The following is a 19875-nucleotide window of genomic DNA, read 5'->3' on the forward strand; positions in this document are numbered from 1 at the left end:
TCTTAATTAGGATCTTTGAGGGATACGTTTTGGGTCTTTCACTCTATGGTACTTTTTCCTTCTTCCGTTAGTAGCTCTCATCCTAGGACTATTGCCATTTATCAATTCAAAAGTGTATCACAAACCTATTTCTTTTTTAGGGGCTCTTAAACAAAAATCATACCCCCAATTATTTCATAAGAGTGCACCTATACCAGTATGCAAACATATTGTCACTTATTTTCCACTGTTCCCATGCTAGTGACCAATCAATCATTTATTTCCTACAATTGAGTAATCCATGCCATAAGATTACAAGCCTTTACAATAAGAAGGATAATTACCCCTTAGCGTTCAAGCAAACCTTCCCACACAAGATTCAATTACACTCCATTACCTATTGGCTAAAAAAATAGCTATTCATCAAACCATTACAACATATACAAATTTAAAGATAAATGACGTATATGCGATATGTTATAATAATTCATAAACACATGACTTGGAAACATTAAGTAAATCTATTCCTCATCTTCACTACCAATTTCACACAATTTGCACATATACTTTACAACAAAGAACATAGACATTACAGAGGAATGACCCTCTTCACATCAACCACCTTAACTAGGATTAAACTAAGAATTATAAAATCCAATAATCTAAAATCAACTAATACGTACTAATATTTAGAACTAGAAACACCCCACCCATAGTGAGGGGTACCAAATATTAGTTATTGGTAGCTTAACAAGATTGCGTACACAATCTTGTAAGTACTTGATAAGGAAGATCAGTCTACAAACTTAGGAATTTTCTGCCTCTTATAAAGTGATATCAGATATATCAAGCTACTATTTGAATTCAAACTATTGCAAGGTGTTCTTTATGCCTCATCTAGCGACCTTTGCAAAAGCTTATATAATTGGGTTAAAATAAGGACATTGGATAATTTCCAACCATAAATTGGTGGTAAAACATAACCACACTAGTAGCTGCTAGGTGTCCTTTACGTATGACAGATAAGTTTCCTTGCTATATTATATATATATATATATATATATGACAAGTAGACTATTTCTAGCCACACATTAATGGATAGAACATGGACCAACACCTGGTATAGTTGCTAGCTTTTCAACAATGTAGGGCATGAATCATTGATATTTTTTTGGAAAAAAAAAAATCAATTCTAGTTTTTACACTATGAGCCTCACATTTAGTGTATTGAAGACGACTTATCATCTCTAGTAATGGGCAATGATGATTAAATGTCCCTTTACATATTTCTTGCTTCAATAGCTTATTAAGGTAGCTAGGACTTGAAGAAGATTGATCATTTTTTAGAGGACAATTGATCATTTTGCCCTTAAGAAAAACAATTAAATATTCATTATTCTAGCAATTTAACCAATAATGATTGATCATTTTATATCATTTTTTATAAAACAAATGATCATTTTTTAGCCGCAATTTCTTCATTTTCTTTCTCACTAAAATATCTTTCATGATTGAATTATAATTGGATTGGTAAAATTAAGCCTTCATTACCACCTAACTTCCTCATCAATTTAGTTTTATTAACTATAGATTATAGTTTGTCTATAAAATGTTGTTATTAATTATTATTCTTTCTAGACCCTAATCAAGCTAACTCAATGGTTTGTTTATGTTTAAACTAATTTATTATACTTAAAATTTCCAATATCCTACAAAGAATTATATAATGTAAAAGCAATTGTTCAACAAATTTACGTTGAAAATTAGGATTATTGCCAACACACCTTAATAATATCTAAGAATGTCATTTTCATTACTATTCATTGATTTCAAGTAAGTGACAGTATCAGTAAGCAAATTTTAATGGAGGATATTGCAATCTAGTTCACAAAAAAATTAATATAATTAAACTAAGCATATATGATAGTCCAAAAATGTACGGTATCAATTTTTGGGTAATTAACAACAAAATCATGCTCACTATGATGTCTATTGTAGTTTTTTTCCCTTCCATCAATAAAAATAATAAAGACTAGGTTTCTACGAGAAGCCTTGTGCTACTAATCATGCTTTATATCTTATTATTGCAATATTTTCATTGCGTTTTCATACAAATACCCATTTGTACCCAATAGGCTTTACATTTTCAAGTGTTTGGACTATCGGTCCAAAAACTTCTCATTTTGTTAATGAGTTTAACTTTGCTTGCATAGCTTCTTTCCATTTGGATCAATCATTTCTATGTAAGCATTATTCCACATTTCATGGTTCGAGATCTTCATAATTTCTTATAATATTAAAGGCCACTTGGAAAACAAAAATATTGTTAATAACAATATTATTTTGATCTCATTTTTCTCCCATGTACACATAACTTATTGAGATCTCACAATTTTCAAGTACTTGCACCTCTGTAAGGGTTACTTGTTTAGTTTGCACCTCTTTAAGGGTTTCTTATTTAATATGTGCATTTTTAGTGACTTTCTGCATTATTTGTGTCTCTTTTAGACCTATAGATTTATCAATTTTAGACTAATAAGTCATTTTGATGGTCTCTTCTAGAGTGCTAAGTTTTCATTACATTCTTCTCTTTCAGGGAGTTACGTCATTTGAGTAGAGAGATCTACTATACTTCAAGCATATCTTAGATTCATTTGTTAATTGTCCCACAAGGGCATCAATATGTGCTAGAGTATTTGTAGTTAGGATATGTGACTTTGTCACTTTCTTTGTATCAATGAATGCATATAGTAATTGGTTTGCAAGATTTTGCAAATGAAAAACCTTTTGAATTTCTAGTTCACATTGATTTGTATGAGAATCAATATGGGACATAATAGATGAGTTCCAATTAATTTCTCGTCATTCTTCTGGTATTGGCTTTTCTTCTCTTAATGATGGGAAAACATTCTCGTTAAAAGAACAAGCCATAAAATGGGCTATAAAAACATCTTCTATCAAGGGTTCAATATATATTATGATAAATGGAGAATCAAAATCTACATAAATCTCAAGTCTTCGTTGGAAACCTATTTTAATGCATTGTGTAGGTGTAATTGGTATATATACTACACAACCAAAGATTTGTAAGTGATAGATATTTGGTTGTTTTCCAAGTACTAGTTGTGAAAAGGAGTATTCATGATAAGTTGTAGGTTAAATACGGATTAAAGCTGTAGCATGCATAATAGCATGTCCTCAGGCAAAAATGGGTAATTTGGTTTTCATAATTAGTAGTTGAACTATTAATTGGAGACATTTGATAAAGGATTCTGCTAAACCATTTTGGGTATGGGTATGAGCAACAGGATGCTCAATATTTATCCCTACTGACATGCAATAGTCAATGAATGTTTGAGAAGTAAAATTTTCAATATTATTAAGACGTATTGTTTTGATTGGATAATCTGGAAATTGTGCTCATAATTTGATCATTTGTGCAAGGAGCTCAGCAAAGGCAACATTACATATAGAAAGAAAACAAACATGTGACTAGCTAGTAGAGACATCTATTAAGATCATAAAATACCATAATGGTTTATTAGAGCCACAAATTATGCTCTAATGGCACATATAGAAAGGGATTATGTAAATGTAAAGGCTCAATTCATCCAACTTAACTTGAATTGTTGCTAAGACCCTAGTCATGGATCTAACATATATCTTGAGTTAAATCTCAGGTTTTAATGATGAAAAGAATACAAGTTGGAGAAGTCATTTTCAGTCATGGTAGAAGAGAGACTATACATGCTTAGAATGAGCTCCAAGAGTGTGAAGCATGAGGAAAATTTTGATAAATGAAAGTGGAGCAATTCATAGCAGGAGAGAAAGAAATGAAGGTAGTAGAAAGATTTGGAGAGCAAGCAAACACTAGAAAGAAGGTTGAAGGATATGGCTTGAAGTTCATACATTCCAATTAGAACTCAAATACATGATGTTAGAATGCTGCCAATACATTTATATTTCACATGACTATGCGAAATGGATCATCCTCATGCAAAATCAACATCTTTTCATTAAAGGCTCTCGTGACTCAAATTTTTACAACTTTTATTGAGAACCTTTGATTTGGAAAGAAAAATTTGCATGCTCTCTAGGATCTTGCCATGTGTCAACTTAACATTTAGTCTATAAATAAGGCATTAGAGTTCTTTTTTAGGAGTAAGGGGAATTATTAGATGTTCTTGGATTCTCTTAGGGAGAAAAAACGACATTGAAGATTCTCAGTTTGTTTTATTTATTTTAATCAATTATTTCTAATTTCTTTTATTCAAGAATGGTTCTTTATTATTCTTTTATGGATTATGTGAATGAAATCACCACCATGATAGGCTAAAAAGCCATCTTGGGGTGTGAGTCATGAAAACCTAGGGTTTAGAGCTAAAGGAAAACAATGGGTAAAATTTGAACTAAAAATGGAATGAATGAAAGGTTAAGACATAATAGATGAAAATAGAAATATCCTCTAATGTTAATTTGAATTAGGGGATGGTACAATGGCCCATTCCTTGATACTAGGGATTCTTGGTAATTCTTGATCCCTAGTTATCAAAGGTTTTGTTATTGTTATCTACCCTAAGACAAATCTACACAAAGTAGTAAAGACCTAACTCCTAGACCTAAAACCAATTTCATACCCATTCATTTATTTTGTATTTCAGTAATGGAATAAAATATTAAAAGTTAGGATATGAATACAACCTTGAGTTGTGGAACTTAGGTTGATCTCGTTTGACCCCACATTCTGAATACCTTAAGACTAATTAAAATTGATACATTTGTTTTGCCTAAGGTTCTATTCCCAAAGTTGGATTGTGGAACCCTTAATCTTGAATCATTTGAATTAGAAATCAATCATTCTTTTGAAATTTATTTAAGGTTTATTTATTAAATCCAATTTTGTTCAAATCAATTTTTTATTTTTTCCAATTCAAGAATTTAGCAAAAAACAATCTTTTAGACCTAGTTTGACAACTTCCATAGGCTAGTCCTTGAGGACGATACCCGGAGTACTACAAAAGTCCAAGTGACTTTTTCTCTAGTAATGGAAATATATTCTACAGTACCTTCATTCATAGTTTCAATATGATATCCATTTCTGTGGATATCTTTAAAACTAAGCAAAGTTCTTCTATATTTACTTGAACATAAAGCATCATTAATTTATATGGAATCTAGTTCCATTTGGTAGCATTATGTTTACTCTTTCAAAGCCTTCAACCAAGTTTATAGTATTATATGTAGTGCTTATATTAGTTTTTGTTAATGTCAACTTGAGGAAGTATCTTTTATCTCGAAAAATTGTGTGCATGGTCACACAGTCTATGAGATATACATGATCTTCATTCATCTTGAGACCCAATAACATATAAATTTTAGATATAACTAATATTTAGAAAAAAAAAACACAAAGGCATAATGTAAATAACAATATGAATGTAATGACAAGATGTAAATATAAGACATAATGATATATTAATTCATATAACAAGATATAAAGTAACGTTAATAGTCAATGTTAGAATTTTTCATCATTTATTAAATGGTCAGTTTTTTCACTAACACCTCCAAAGAAATCAATGTCATAGTACGTTAGATCCAACCCACCACCATTAGTAAAGTTCATCTCTATCTCTTTTCCTTTTACTTTCATTAATGTTTGGTAAAGGTCAGTCAAATGTTTGGGTGTACGACAGGTAAACACCCAATGCCCTTTCATACCACATCTTAGCAATTACTCTCATGGTTTTTGGGAGGCTTATCTTGTATATACTACCCATTTTCTTGTTTTGCCTTAGATTGCTCCACTTCTGATGGTGCAATGCGATTTTTTTTTTTCTAGGAATTTGAGGAATTACTACCATGATAACCATGGTATCTAGAACTCCTTTCACAATCACAACCATGTCCTCATCCTCATCTTCAAGGAATGGTTTAGATCCAATTGTATGAGACTGGTGATTTCTCATCAAAAGCTCATTATTTTTTTTAGTAACAAGAAGACATGATACTCATTTAGAGTATTTTGTAAATTTACACTCTTGATACTACTACTATAGGAGCACATTCGAGGCATGAAATATAGTAAAAGTTTTTTCTAACATGTCTTTTTTTTTTTTTTTTCTCCACACAATTTTGATTGAGAGCTAATTTTGAACAATGCGAAGTTATATTCACTAACAATTTTAAAATCTTGCAACCTCAAGTACATCCACTCATATTAGCTTTTGGGAGAATCACAATTTTTGGTGGTCATAGCTTTCCTTCAAATCACTTCATAGACCTTTACTATAAGATACTTATTTTTTAACCTTCATGGAGATGATGATGAACGAAAATCAGTGCTTTTGCACAATCCTACGGGGATGCTTGATTTCCTTCTTTGATCGTAGTTCTAAGATTTATTGCATTAAGATGTATTTCAGTATCAAGGATCCAAAATAAATAGTTTTTTTCCAAAACATCAAGTGCTATAAATTTGAGTTTTGTAAGATTCAATATTATAAAAAAAAAAAAAAAAGCCTTAGATATATGACAAAATAATATTATTAGAATCAGTTGCAATAAATTGATAACAGTAGCATGACTTTTGATTATAATTAAAACCAAATAATTTGCTTATAACTTTTGACAATATATAACATAATCTAAATGAACAAATTAATAGTAATATAAATATGTCAAATTTATTTTATACAAAAATAACCTTAAGATTAAGATCAAAGAATTACTTTTAAAGTAATTCGTATTGATAACGTATTATAAAACAAGAATAAATGTAACACAAACAAAAATAGAGACAAACATATATATATATATATATATATATATATATATATATATATATATATATATATATATATATATATAATACTTTAATAATATATAACGGGGGAAGGAATTATGGAGAAGATAATCGAGAGAGTTGAGAGAATGAACGAAAAAAAATTTCATTTTATTAAGGATGATTCCTCTACAAGGGATGGAAAACTTTTTATAGACTTTCGAAATTATCTTCCATTACTCATCTTTTAAGATAAGTAAATGAATTTCATCAACTTCAATGCTAACTTAAATGTAACATAAAATTGTCATTTACCACCAATTTAATAATATGAGAAAAATACGTGTTTCAAGAAAAACATTGAACAAAAAAATGATTCTCTAAGTGCAATTCCATGATACCCTTCATAAAGTCTTCAATTTCCAAAGCCTCAATCATTATATTTTTCAAATCAATTAAATCAAAATTTATTCTAATATATTTTATTAGTCAGAAAATAAAACTACAGTATGGATTCTTCCTAAACTAAAAAAATCAATTATTTTAATACTCAACTTCAATTATTTTAATATTTTTTAATTTCAACTTTCTCACCTACTCGTATTTAACTAAAATCTTGCTCATGATCCAACGTGGGATTCGTGGCAAGTGGCAGCCCCAAATAATGGAGTCGCTTTCGCAGCCATCCCACGAGGCGCCATCTCCACCGTCCATCTCATCTCAGTCCGTCCTCCACGCGATTCCCCGGCGAAGACCGCGTCCACTTATATTCCCATTTCTTCATCGTCATCCGCCACGTACTTGACAGCACCTCGCCCCCTTATTTAATCAAACATTTACCTGGGGCTGCGCTGGTGGCCCTGACATCCCGCACGTGTCTCGGGCAGCCAGGAAAAAGCAGCTGCCCGGTGGTTTACGGGCAGAGGGGACAGCGACCTTGGGAGTAGAGCCATCGTAGGCCCCGCTGTTGGTGGTTGTTTATGAATTGTGGGGCCCACGCCGACTAGGATTGGAGTCGACGGACGCAGAAGACGACGAAGGTGTGGGGCCCAGGGGCTATCTGGACAAATTATGAGTTTTTGTGCGATGAGATTTCAATTATGAAAAAGTTCGAATTGGTTTGTTTTTTTGTCCAGATACCCCCTTCAATTATGAGTTATGACGTGGCACTGGAATTTTCTCCTTTCTTTTTTTTTTTTGGTCCTTTTTATCATGACAATAATTGGATATAAAAACATATTAATAAAAGGTATGAAAAAAAGAAATAAACATAAAAAATAAGGGTGGGATGAAAAATATTTTTCTGAAATATTTATTTATTTTTTTAGCTTTTTGTGAGTAAAATAAAATATAATTCCCAATAAGTACCAACTGAAAGGAAAAAAGTTATAGGGAAATAATTTTAAAAATTCCCATTAAGTACTTTATGGTTGAGAAGTCCAAAAGCATGATAATGGATTGATTGATCAGTTTTGTAGTAAAGTAGAGAAAATAATTCAGAATTTCAATTATTCTAAAGAAATAATCATTACCATTTATGAAAATTTTTTCCTTAGTAATGTTGAAAAGTTTTGAATCAATCCATGAATAAGTCTGAAAATGAATGAATTGATTTATCATTTATGAGATTTATGTTCCATCCCACAATCAATTCATGCCCAATTCTTGAAAATGGTTGTCATTTTTTAAGTAAAAATAATTATTATTTTAAAATATATTTAATAAATATTCAAGAAAAAAAGTTTTTAATTAAATAAAAGATTAATTAAGTAGAAAAATCAAATAGTGGGTGGGTTCCAAAAACATTTTTATTTTCTAGGTGATGTCACAAGCTTTAAATCTATGACATCAAACTTAAATCCCTTTGAACCTATTGAAAATATTTCATTTGTCTAATTGTTAGGCCAATTTGAAAAACAAGTATATTTAAAGTAGGAGACAAGCTTTTACTATACTATTATATTTTATATATTTTAAAATTGATTTAATTAAATAACAATCTATTTTTATGTATTATATATATATATATTTATAAAATAGAACTACATCTAAAAAGGCTTTTTACAAAACTAAAAATGAAAAATTGGGGTCCGTTTGGCAATGTTTATGAAATTTCTTTTTAAAAATTATTTTTAATTTAAAGAATAAAAAATAGTTTTTAAAAATAATATTCAGAAAACATGTTCAAATAGGATCATGTTTTCTTTTTATTCTTAAAAACAGATGAAAATAATTTTTTTTTATTCTTTAAAATTTATTTTCCATTTCATTTTATTTAAAAAAAATTGTTTTCAAGAAAATAATGACCAAAGGGTGTTAGAAATTTATAAAAATAAATTTTTATTTAAAAAAATATTTTTAAATCACACAACCAAACAAACTCTTATTTTTCATATTTGAAAACATATTTAATATTTACAAAAAATAGTTTTTAAAAGCTTGTTGTCCAGATAATATTTTTGGAAAGCATATTTTAATCGTTTTTATTTGTTTTATATAAGTCCTTTTAAAGTGTAAAAAAAAAATTAATTTTGAAAATTATTTATAAATATGAAAAAGGGTTTGAAAATATTTCAAATTCTCAAATAAACTTTTATTTTAAAAAATATAAAATTGTTTTTAAAAATTATTTTTTGAGATATGTTTTTCAAAAAGTTCCCAACCAAATTTGAGCCATTTTTTTATATATTTTTTATTTACATAATATAAGAAGAAAATATTATAAATATAAAAAATAGTGAAATAAATATTATCTTTAAAATGTGAAGATCAAAGAAATATTTCCATTATCAATTTTTTGTGATCAGAAAAAAGTTTTGAACATTGGATAATTGAGAAAATGGAGGAGATAAATAAAATATTGCCAAAATTATTGAAATAAAATTGAACATAAAAACAAAAAATTTAAATGCATGTATGCCACTCAAGCCAATGGATTCAGTCCCATGGATTTGGGAAAACCACCATCTACAGCTGGACATCTCGCAGGAACTCTCTAGTAATCCCATGGACCACAGTCTAAAAGGATCAAATCCCACCATCAGAGCCTTCAACCAATCAGAAATACTGGTGGGTGTGCAGGCTACCTGTTCTCTATGGTCCTTTGCGCACCTGATTTTCAATTCTGCATCTATATAATTTCTGCTCATCTCTCATTTCTCCTCCCCCCTGGCAGTCCTTTCAATCTGCATATAGCCTCCTGCAGATCTCAACAGCCACCAGCTTCTCCATCTTCATTCACTATGGCAGCTTCTTCTTCTTCTTCTCCCAGATCAGGCTTGCTTTATTACGCCGGGTGTGAGGAGTACCCCCACCAGCCCCATTTCTTGGAAGCTTGTTTTCTATGCCAGAAACCACTTGGAAACAACGCAGACATCTTCATGTACAGGTGATTAGCTTTATGTATCAATTTGAAGAATTCTCTCTTTTATTTTATTTGCAAGGTTTATGATACCCAGATGTAGATTTGCCAACTATCACTTTGTTATTTCTGGGTCGTTTGCAGTGGAGTTTCAGTCAAAGAAAACCCTAGAAAAATTGATCTAATAACATAGACATCTTCATGAGAGATTTAAGTTGGTGGATTACTTGTAATGATTGATGTTTTTGATTCATTTTTTGTGTTCCATTTGTTTCAGATGATGTAATAAGCATTTCTGTTTGGCTGTTAGGACTATCTGAGAAAACATGTCAAAAGTTGAATCTTATTTTAGTCTGCCTTTGTTTCCCGAGAAAAACAGCTCCAACCCAACTGAATGTCTTCAGAAAACAATTTTGAAGTAGGTGATGTGAAGTTTTGTCTTTTGGGAACAAAAAACTTTCAGACTTGCATATTTTTCTTTCAAATTTTCTCAGCAACCAAACATAAGATCTGAATAGGCCCAAAAAAAATCTAATTCCAGGATTTAATTCCAGATGAAGATTATGAATTATTATTTCACATGAATAGAAAAATCTGAATTTTGTTTTTTGATTTCATTTTGCAGAGGGAACACTCCATTTTGTAGCAAAGAGTGCAGACAAGAGCAGATGGAGTTTGATGAAGCCAAAGAGAAGAGCTGGAATATGAGGTCTCTTAGACAATCGGACTCCAACAAGTCTTCCAGCAACAAAACTGTACGGTCAGGCACAGTTGCAGTGGCTTAATCACGTACATATTCTCAGAACCATACTTCAATTTTCATGTAGAGAGATGTTAATGGTGAAGAGAGAGATGAATTTGAATGAGGGGTTTAGTCTGAGTGTCTCATCTGTAACGCAAGCGAGCGAGCTATGGTGGGCATCAGATGAGAGAGGAGATAAGAGAGAAGAGAGAAAGAGCCATCTGAAATTTTTTCATTTTTCTTTCTTCTACTTAGGCTTCCTATTATGGGGTGTTTATGTTTGTAATTTTGGTTGTGTCATCTCTCCTAATGAATAATAATGCTCTCATAACTTGAATAGCAAAAAAAAAAAAAAATGTAATAATTTGGCCCTCTTTTAATAATTTCCTTCACTACAATATTTTCTCTAATTTAAGAAGAGTGAACTAAATCTATTTTATGAGAGTTTTGTTCCTCTCGGTTAATAAAAGTAACAAAATTAAGAGTATAATTATTTTATGGGTTAATTCCATTTATTTCCTCTAATGTTTCGGCTAAATACATATAAGTTCCATAGGTTTGGAATTTCATCAAATACATCCCTTATTAATTTCATTTTTTTTTTCCACTCACCTTCCCTCTCGTTCAAAATAAAGGAGGTGCATGATGAAATTTCAAACTTATGGAGGTTACATGTATTTAGTTAAAACCTCAAGGGAGATGAATAAAACTAACCTTTATTTTATTATTAACTTAAAACTCGAGTTGAAATCCCATCCTCTAAAAACTTGATGAAATCTTTTATGAGAAACACCATGACACTCACCATCACCATTGTTTAGAGAAAAAACAAATAGAAAGGAAAATCTTGCAGAATACAATTGATCAATGAAAATTTTGAAGACATAAACCATGGGATAATTGTGACTTGAACATGGCTTGGATGCATAGAGGATCGATATAACAAAAGCATAAACCAAGGGATCATTGTGACTTGGTAAGTTACTCATGGTTGTTGTATATTTAGGCAATTCAATAGAAGTTATAACATATAATCTTGCTTTTTAGTAGAATGACTTATCTTGATAATTAGGATTGAATTCTAAATTAGATGTAATAGTGTATGTGTTATATACATTGAACAATCTATATATCATTAACGAAAAAGTGGGTTTAAATACACTAATTTGAGCAAATATAAAAATAAAATGAAGTTCAACTTTTATAAATTAGTTTTATTTTCATTCATTTAAAAATATTTTAAAATACATACACTTTTCATAAGTGAAATAATTATTTCTTGAAATACTCTTTTACTTGATAATATCAAATAAAATTATTAAAAAAAAATAATAATTTATCATTTTAATTTATAATTTATCATTTTAATTTGATAAAAGTATCTTACAAATAATATTATAAATTTTTTATTATATAATATGAAATATAAATCATTTTGGAAAAAATCTCTAGAATCCTCGAGTGATAAACAAAATCTTTCTAATTATTTAATTAATAATGATTTTATATCATGTATTATATAAATCCATTCTATCTTCTCATTTAAAAAAAAAAAAAAAAACTGAATAAAATTTTTGTTAGTTGACATCAACAATAAAAAAAGAAAATTTTAAAATTAAAAATACAATTAAAACTAAAATAATTAAAATTTAAATGCAATTAAAATCAAGAAAATTTAAAATTAAATACAATTAAAACCAAAAAACTTAAAAATTTTAAAAATAAAATATTGACTCCTATTTCTAACTCTTTCTCGAATATATATTTTCTACTAGTATGATCTACTAAAGTGAAAGTTAATATTTTATTTTTATATTTTAGCTTTAAAGTTTTGTTTTAATTGTATTTTAATTTTCTTATTTTATTGATCTTAAATCAGTTCTCATGATATAAAAATATATATATATATTGTCAATTGGTAATATTAAACTGACAAGTAAAAGGTCATTTTAGGAATTAATTATTTGACTTATGAAAAAGTGCATGCATTTTTAAATATTTTTAAATGGATGAAGATAAAACTAATTTATAAAAATTAAGGTTTTTTTCTATATATTTTTTTTCAAATTAGTGAGTCAAAACCCACTTTTCCCAATCATTAGAAGGGAGTATATCCTAATGCCTTCAGAAGGGTACATTGAAGATGTTCACTAGGCACTTTTTTTTTTTTTTTTTTTTTTTTTTCTAATAAGTAAATTTTGTCTCTAATGTGACTTGAACTTCGAACCTCCCACAAACTCTCCCTATCACTTTACCACTTAAGTCAGGCCTTAAGGGCAAGATTTAATTGGAATAACCCATAGAAATAAACAAATTATGAAACCACATTAAAACTTATGTCTTGTTGTGATTACTTGGTCCTTTATTTTCTTGTTTGTTATTTTCTTCCTTTTACTTATCAATCATATTAATAAAAAATAATTGTTCCAAACGTCAAATGTTTACCTACATCATACAAATCATTAAAATTTTCCAAATAAAAATCTGCCCAATATTCAAATTCGAATTTACTTTTGTTGGTTGGATTTTCTTAACTTGTTTCTTTTCATTATCCCTTATTGGTTGTCTTATAGGTTCCTAATTTCTAACCATACAATTATAAAAGTATTTGAAGTGATTGTCAAGGCATCAACTCCTTAGAAAACCTACCTAGTTCTTCAATAGGTTGTCCATTTCTTACTTTGCCTAATTGCATAAGCTACAAGGCAACAACCCCAAATAACATTTTAAGGTGGAATTTTATTTCAAATTACCGGATTAATGATTAATGTTATCCACATAATTACATAGATAATAATTGATTTGATATATAGTAACAGTAGTATATATAACACATAATAAAAACTATAATTTACATAATTTAGGAAATTAAAATCAAGGAGTAGCCTCATGCATATCCATCCTTCTTATATATACTAATTATTAAAATTAATATGCAAACATCCATGGTACTTGTATGAACTAACTAGTAAAATATGTTAACCTTTAATCCATAGCGAAGTCTTTGATTATGAAGTTCATTTTTTATAGTAAATAGTCATGAAATTCCATGAACCGTTGTTATATTGTATAGTTCATTTTTTTAAAAACAATCATCATATATTATATTGTTGATATCAAATTTTTTTTAAAAAAATAAATTGTTACCACTATGTGAACCACTCTTAACAAGTGAAATTTCATGAAGATGAAAAGAGAATACTTTTAAGAAAAAGAGTATGCTACCTTTACAATTATGACAAATAAATTATAAGTGAGATAAAAAACTAAATAAAATAAGAAAATAGAAACCTACCTTATACCATGAAGGTTGATATGATAGCACTAAAGGTGGAGAACAATAATGGCAGATGATCTAAAAAAAATGAGTTATATGTCAAGGAATGAGGGTTGCTTGTGGTGAATAATGGTGGTAGCTTACAATGATCTAATGTCTTTAAGTTAGCCAAGCTTGGTGAACCATTGCAAAGGTTTTCTAGGAAGAAAAGAGAAACCAAATTAATTTTTATTTCTCTAAAATAAAAGAATATGATCAGGAAAAAAAAATCATCTAGACATGAAATTGAAAACAAGGAAGATCCATGTTCTCCCATAAGATGTAATAACTTGTGGAAGATTCTTGAGTTTCATAAATATCCCATATAAAAATTGAGAAGAAAAAAAATCTTTTTAAGTGTCTATTCAATTTTGTGTTTCTTTTACTACCTAATCAATTATGAAAATGTTTGTTTTGTATCCTAAAATTTATTGTCTATTCAATTTTTTTTAGTACCTATAGATGAAAGTCCTTTTGAGTAGTTTATTACCTTCTTCCTTTGTTAGATAGTGCTAATGTATAATCATTTTGCTAGGAGAATTTTTGTGGCGATCTTCTTATCATTCAACTCATTTTGTGTTAGATCTAGATGAACTTGAAAATCTTCTTAGAGTAGCCCCAAAACAAAACCAAACTCAAGAAACCCAATAGAAAGAGTAATTGCAACTTAGGATCTAAAAAAGGAGATTGAAAACATGTCACTTCAACCAAAACTTAAAAAATCTCATAAGCCATTTCTAAGAAGGAAAATATGAAAATAAAATAAAATAAAAAGTTATAAAAATGCCTATAAAATAATTGAATTATGTATTTCATTATGAATTTGGATCTTCAAAATTTTGGAAATATAATTTGGTTTTGTAATTTTTTTTAAGGTAATAAAAACCTTAGCTTAGGCTCTTTGCTTATCCAACATTGAAACTTCGGTTTTTTTTCCCCCTATTTTTTTCAATGACTGTGTTGTTAGTAATTATTTACTTTAAAGTTAAGTTCATACATTTACCAATCTTAGCTACACTTTCTTCAGAAAGATGAGGAAGTGTTGCTAAGAGGAAAATAATGTATAGCTTTTATTTCAACTATGGTTCAAATAAAAAATTTACAACCCAATAAGTAAAATCAATAATTGTATCCTCTATGTTGAAGCCATGCATTTTAGAGCTTCCTCCTTAGTGCAATTTGAGCTCTTAGATAGTAGATCTCAAAGCAACAAAATTTTTAATAGTTCAAAAAAATGAAAGACTACATTGATATATGCTTAGTGCAAGAATTTTGACGATTAAGTTAGTATATTTTTGGAGAATGTTGCATTATGGTTATAAACAAACATATACACATACATTGTTTTTCACACTTAGTAGATCTAAATGCACTTCTAATATTTGTCTCACCATAGTTTTTGGTGTTTCTCTTTTCTACTTCTCTTCTGCTTATTTCCTTTATTAGGAGGCTATGGCTCATTCCTTGTACAAGATTTCCCATTAGATGTCTGATTTTGATTTCATCTTATTCAACTATATTGTGATGTTATATATGATAACTACAAGCATGATTAATAAGAAAGCTAAATGAAGTGAATGGACCCTCCTAAATTTAACCTTAGTGAATATGAACAAAATCTAACCATTTCAGCTAACCATGTATAAAAGATAAAAAGATAATATTAAATATTTATTTTGTCTATATATCATGTAATAACAAGTGTCATCATGTATACACATTCCTAAGCCAACAAGATTTTTAGATTTATTGAAGTCTACATAAAAAGGATTAACACTTATCCATTGAATAGAAAAATACTTAAGTTCATTTCTCGCATACGTTCTACATGAAATTTGATTTCTAAGTATGAAAATTTTCCGACAAAATCATATTTTGTTTCTAAAACTATTTATTTCTATGAAAATTTTAATTCTTTCCATAATTAATGAATTTCCTACATGATATTTTTTTGGTGCCAATTTTAGTGAAATTGAAAAACAAAATTGAGTCATTTGTTCCCATAAACTATTTAGGGACAACATTCTAACAGTAAAATTCTAAACTCATTCCTATAATAGATTATTTGGAAGAGATCATAAAATCATCATTAGACACTTCCCATAGAACTTCTTTTACACAAAACTATAACATTAGTGGCAAATAAAATTTAAAAGAAAAAATTTCATAATTTTTTTTCATGCAAATTATTTGCTAATGACACTTTGGTGAATGAATCTAAACTTGTCTTCAAAATATAGTTCTACCGATGAAATCTAAACTCATAGATAAAAAAGTTTCCTGTAGGAAATTTTGTAAATAAATGTTAAATTTGTCATTAATAAAAACTTGAGAAAATAATTTTTACGTATTTATTCTTTTTTCATAATAAAAAGTTTGGTCAATAAAGCAATTTTTTGTTATGACTCTTTATCTTTTTGTCGTTGTGGTTGTCATGTAGAAGTAGTTATTGTGGCAATGGTAGCAACATTGAAAAGAGGTCTATTAAAGATTGAAAAAGGGTCTACTAAAGATACTTAAGAGAAAACACTAGTTGTTGAAGTTTGCTTGGAATTGTACAGCTTTTCACATTTGGATTGTTGGAACATTATTCAATTTCATATAAATAAATTTAAAAGTCTATTAGCTCTATATACTTATATGAATTCCTAAAAGAGCATCTTGTGAAATAGTTAAGACAAATTGTAATTATACTCAATCCAATCATATAGATAGTATCCACTTTGGATCCTCAGACTTGTAGACATGTTTATCTCATGGGACACAACGAGAACATTATGTCTATGTGGGAGATTGATTGTGATATCTCACATTGGATAGGAAAGAAAGTTTGTGGCGTTATATAAGTATGAACTCCTTTTAACCTTGTAAATGTGTTTTAAAGTCATGAAAACCCTTTGGGTTCAAAACAAACAAGATCTATATGGTTGGGAGTAGGTCATTATACAAATGTACAATATTATAATTAATAGAGAGACAAAATATGTATTTTGTCTTATTTTTCCCTTTATTTATTTATTGTAAGTTTGATAGCCTTTAATTTTCAATTTGTTATCGGTATTTATAATTTTTTATTATTGATGATGTAACACAAATCTGGTTGCTTTACCTTGCATAATCATTTACAAATTAAAGAATATTTTAATATCAATATAGTACGACCAAGAATTCTATTGCTTGAAAAAAATGGAAAATTATGTGTTGGTCCCAATTGGGTCTGAAAATTGCTCTTAAGTCCATATAACTTGCCCATTTAAGCCCAAAACCCAACAGAAGTATAAAAATTGAGAAGAATATTATCCTTTAATACTTCCTAATAAGTCCTTTGTTGATTGTGAAAAAACAAAAACACAAAATACACGTTGGAATTTCACGTTGCATCTGTCCTAAAATTATCTATCTCCTGACCATTTCAATTCAACCCCAAACATTACCCTAAAAATATCTCTCTTTCCTTATTTCAGTTTAGCTGAGCCGTCTAAACTATTGTTGCCCTCTCCATCTTAACTGTTGTTGCCCTAAATCTCTTCCTAGATTTGTTGCCCTAAAATTATCTTCCTCCTGATTTCAGTTCAGTCGTTCCTACTATCGTTGTTGTAAATCTCCCCTAGCTTTGTTGGCATAAAATGATCTAATGCCTTAGGAGTACGGTTCTCGAAATCTCTCGATTTCAGTTCAACCCTCCCAAATAATTTGTTTGTTTACTACCATACACAATGTTTCCAACTATTTTGCCTACACATATTCTCCTAATTTTTGTGTTTGATTTGCTTAGTCTTGGGAACTGCCTCGAAGGTCATTACATTGTTTAGGAAATCCTAGGCTCTCATTGGAAATGATTTAAAAAATAGTTGGCATTTCTTAAAAAACAGTTTTTGAGAGGAAATCTTAGAAACAGTTATCAATTGTGAAATTGTTTAGGAATTCAAATATGAAATAACAACTTTTGTTCAAGTATTTAAAAAATAGGCTATCAGTGTGTTCTTTTTAAAGATTTGTTTTTAGTTTTAGAAAATTGTATTCTTTTTTGAAGAACTATTTTATGATTTAGAGAATTGTTTTTTTGTGTTTTAGAGAATTGTATTCTACTCCCAAGACAAAAAAAAATTGTTTTCCAGAACAGTTTCCACACAGGTCTTTGTTTGATAGGTCTTTGGAAGATTGTTTTCTTCCAATTTCTAAGTCCAAAAGGAGTAAGGACGACTTTTGTTTAGGAGCATGTTCAATTCAGTAATCCTAGTATGATGATTCTTCTTGTTTTATCTATTGATTGCTCTATGATAGTACAATGTTAGACTGAATTGGTTGTTGAATGCTTTTGGGCTTTTAGTCTTTACCCTGGACTCTGTAAATTGACAATTTACAACAAGGCATATAATTTTGGGAGAGAATGTAAAATAACCTTAAAATTGGTTGATTAATAGATTGTTTAGGAGTTTTTATTAGAATAGTCAATCGATTTTGTTTGATGATATGTACGATGCTTTTTCCATGCACCTTAGTTTTTTTAACAATAAATCTTAGTGATAGAATGTTGTTGGTATTAATTCGTATGAGAACATTATATATTCTGAGATGAAAATAATTTTCAAATGATAATGAATATGAATAAAAAACTTTGGACTATTTGATGCGTAGGTGTTTTTATATGCATAATTGTTTATTCAACAATACGAAAAAGGTGTTTTGTTACATTTTCGGGGGAGAGGGGATAAACTTGTCCAAAAAAATCATGGGTAATGGGAATATGTGGGTGAAATGAGTAACGGTATTCACATATATAAAGGAATGACATTTCAAGAATTCACTTAAAGAGTATTAGAGAAATTCGACATCTCCCCTGATATGATGAAGATGCACTGCACCCTCAAGTTTAACCCCAAAATCATCTAAGATTTAGAAGATGAGGATGACTTGGATAATGTGGTTTCCCATAGTGATGACTTTACAAATGTCTACATAGTAGAGTCACCCTATGTAGAAGCCATTGAGGAAAATATATCAGATATAGAGTTGGCATTTGGGTAATGCGCTTTCACATGAATGTCCAAGTAAAATATTGTGAATATCAATTTTATGCATGATTTAGTTTAATTTTATGTATGTATGTAATATGCAAAGGTCCACCTCCCACATTTTCTTCCTCCAATGTATCATGCGACACAATATGTGATGTTATGATGTTATCAAGAGGTTTTGCATTGCATTGTATAGAAAATGAGTACGTTTCAATAGAATCGAATCGGTTTCATGATGCAACATTAGGGTTAGGGCATACATTAAAAAATGTAGAGGAGTTCCAAAATGTAATATACCAAATGTAATTAGGTGAGAGGTTTCAGTACAAGTACAAAAAAAAATTGACCCAATCATATGTCAATGAAGTGTTCAGTTGAGGGTTATCCTTAGAAAATAATAGCTCATGTTGTAAAGATGAATGAAATCTTGTTGCTTCATACTTACCAAGTTAATCATAATCATATAACTCAAGATGAGTGTTCATCTAAGGTGAGGGTCAATTCAAAGAGAGGCGTTATTGTTGTTGAAGGTGTCTTTAGAACAACTCTAGATTATCTTCTTCGTCAAATATGCAAGGATTTTGCTTGTGATCATGGAGTTGAATTGACATATAACCAAGCATGTCACCTTAAAGAGAAGGCAAATGATCACATATATGGAGTTTCACGTGACTC

The 19875-nt window shown here is 29.2% G+C and overlaps 1 protein-coding gene across 1 annotated transcript; it reads left to right on the plus strand.

Annotated features, from left to right (window-relative positions):
- Positions 1-9932: 9932 nt before the first annotated feature.
- LOC117931749 (FCS-Like Zinc finger 3) lies at positions 9933-11246 on the plus strand. The gene is made up of 2 exons (XM_034852799.1): positions 9933-10151; positions 10750-11246. Exons 1-2 carry the CDS (start codon positions 10006-10008, stop codon positions 10907-10909), a joined length of 306 nt encoding a protein of 101 aa, XP_034708690.1. The 5' UTR covers positions 9933-10005; the 3' UTR covers positions 10910-11246.
- The last annotated feature ends 8629 nt before the right edge of the window (positions 11247-19875 follow it).

This window comes from Vitis riparia, chromosome 15, assembly GCF_004353265.1.
Source record: "Vitis riparia cultivar Riparia Gloire de Montpellier isolate 1030 chromosome 15, EGFV_Vit.rip_1.0, whole genome shotgun sequence".
Lineage (NCBI taxonomy): Eukaryota > Viridiplantae > Streptophyta > Magnoliopsida > Vitales > Vitaceae > Vitis > Vitis riparia.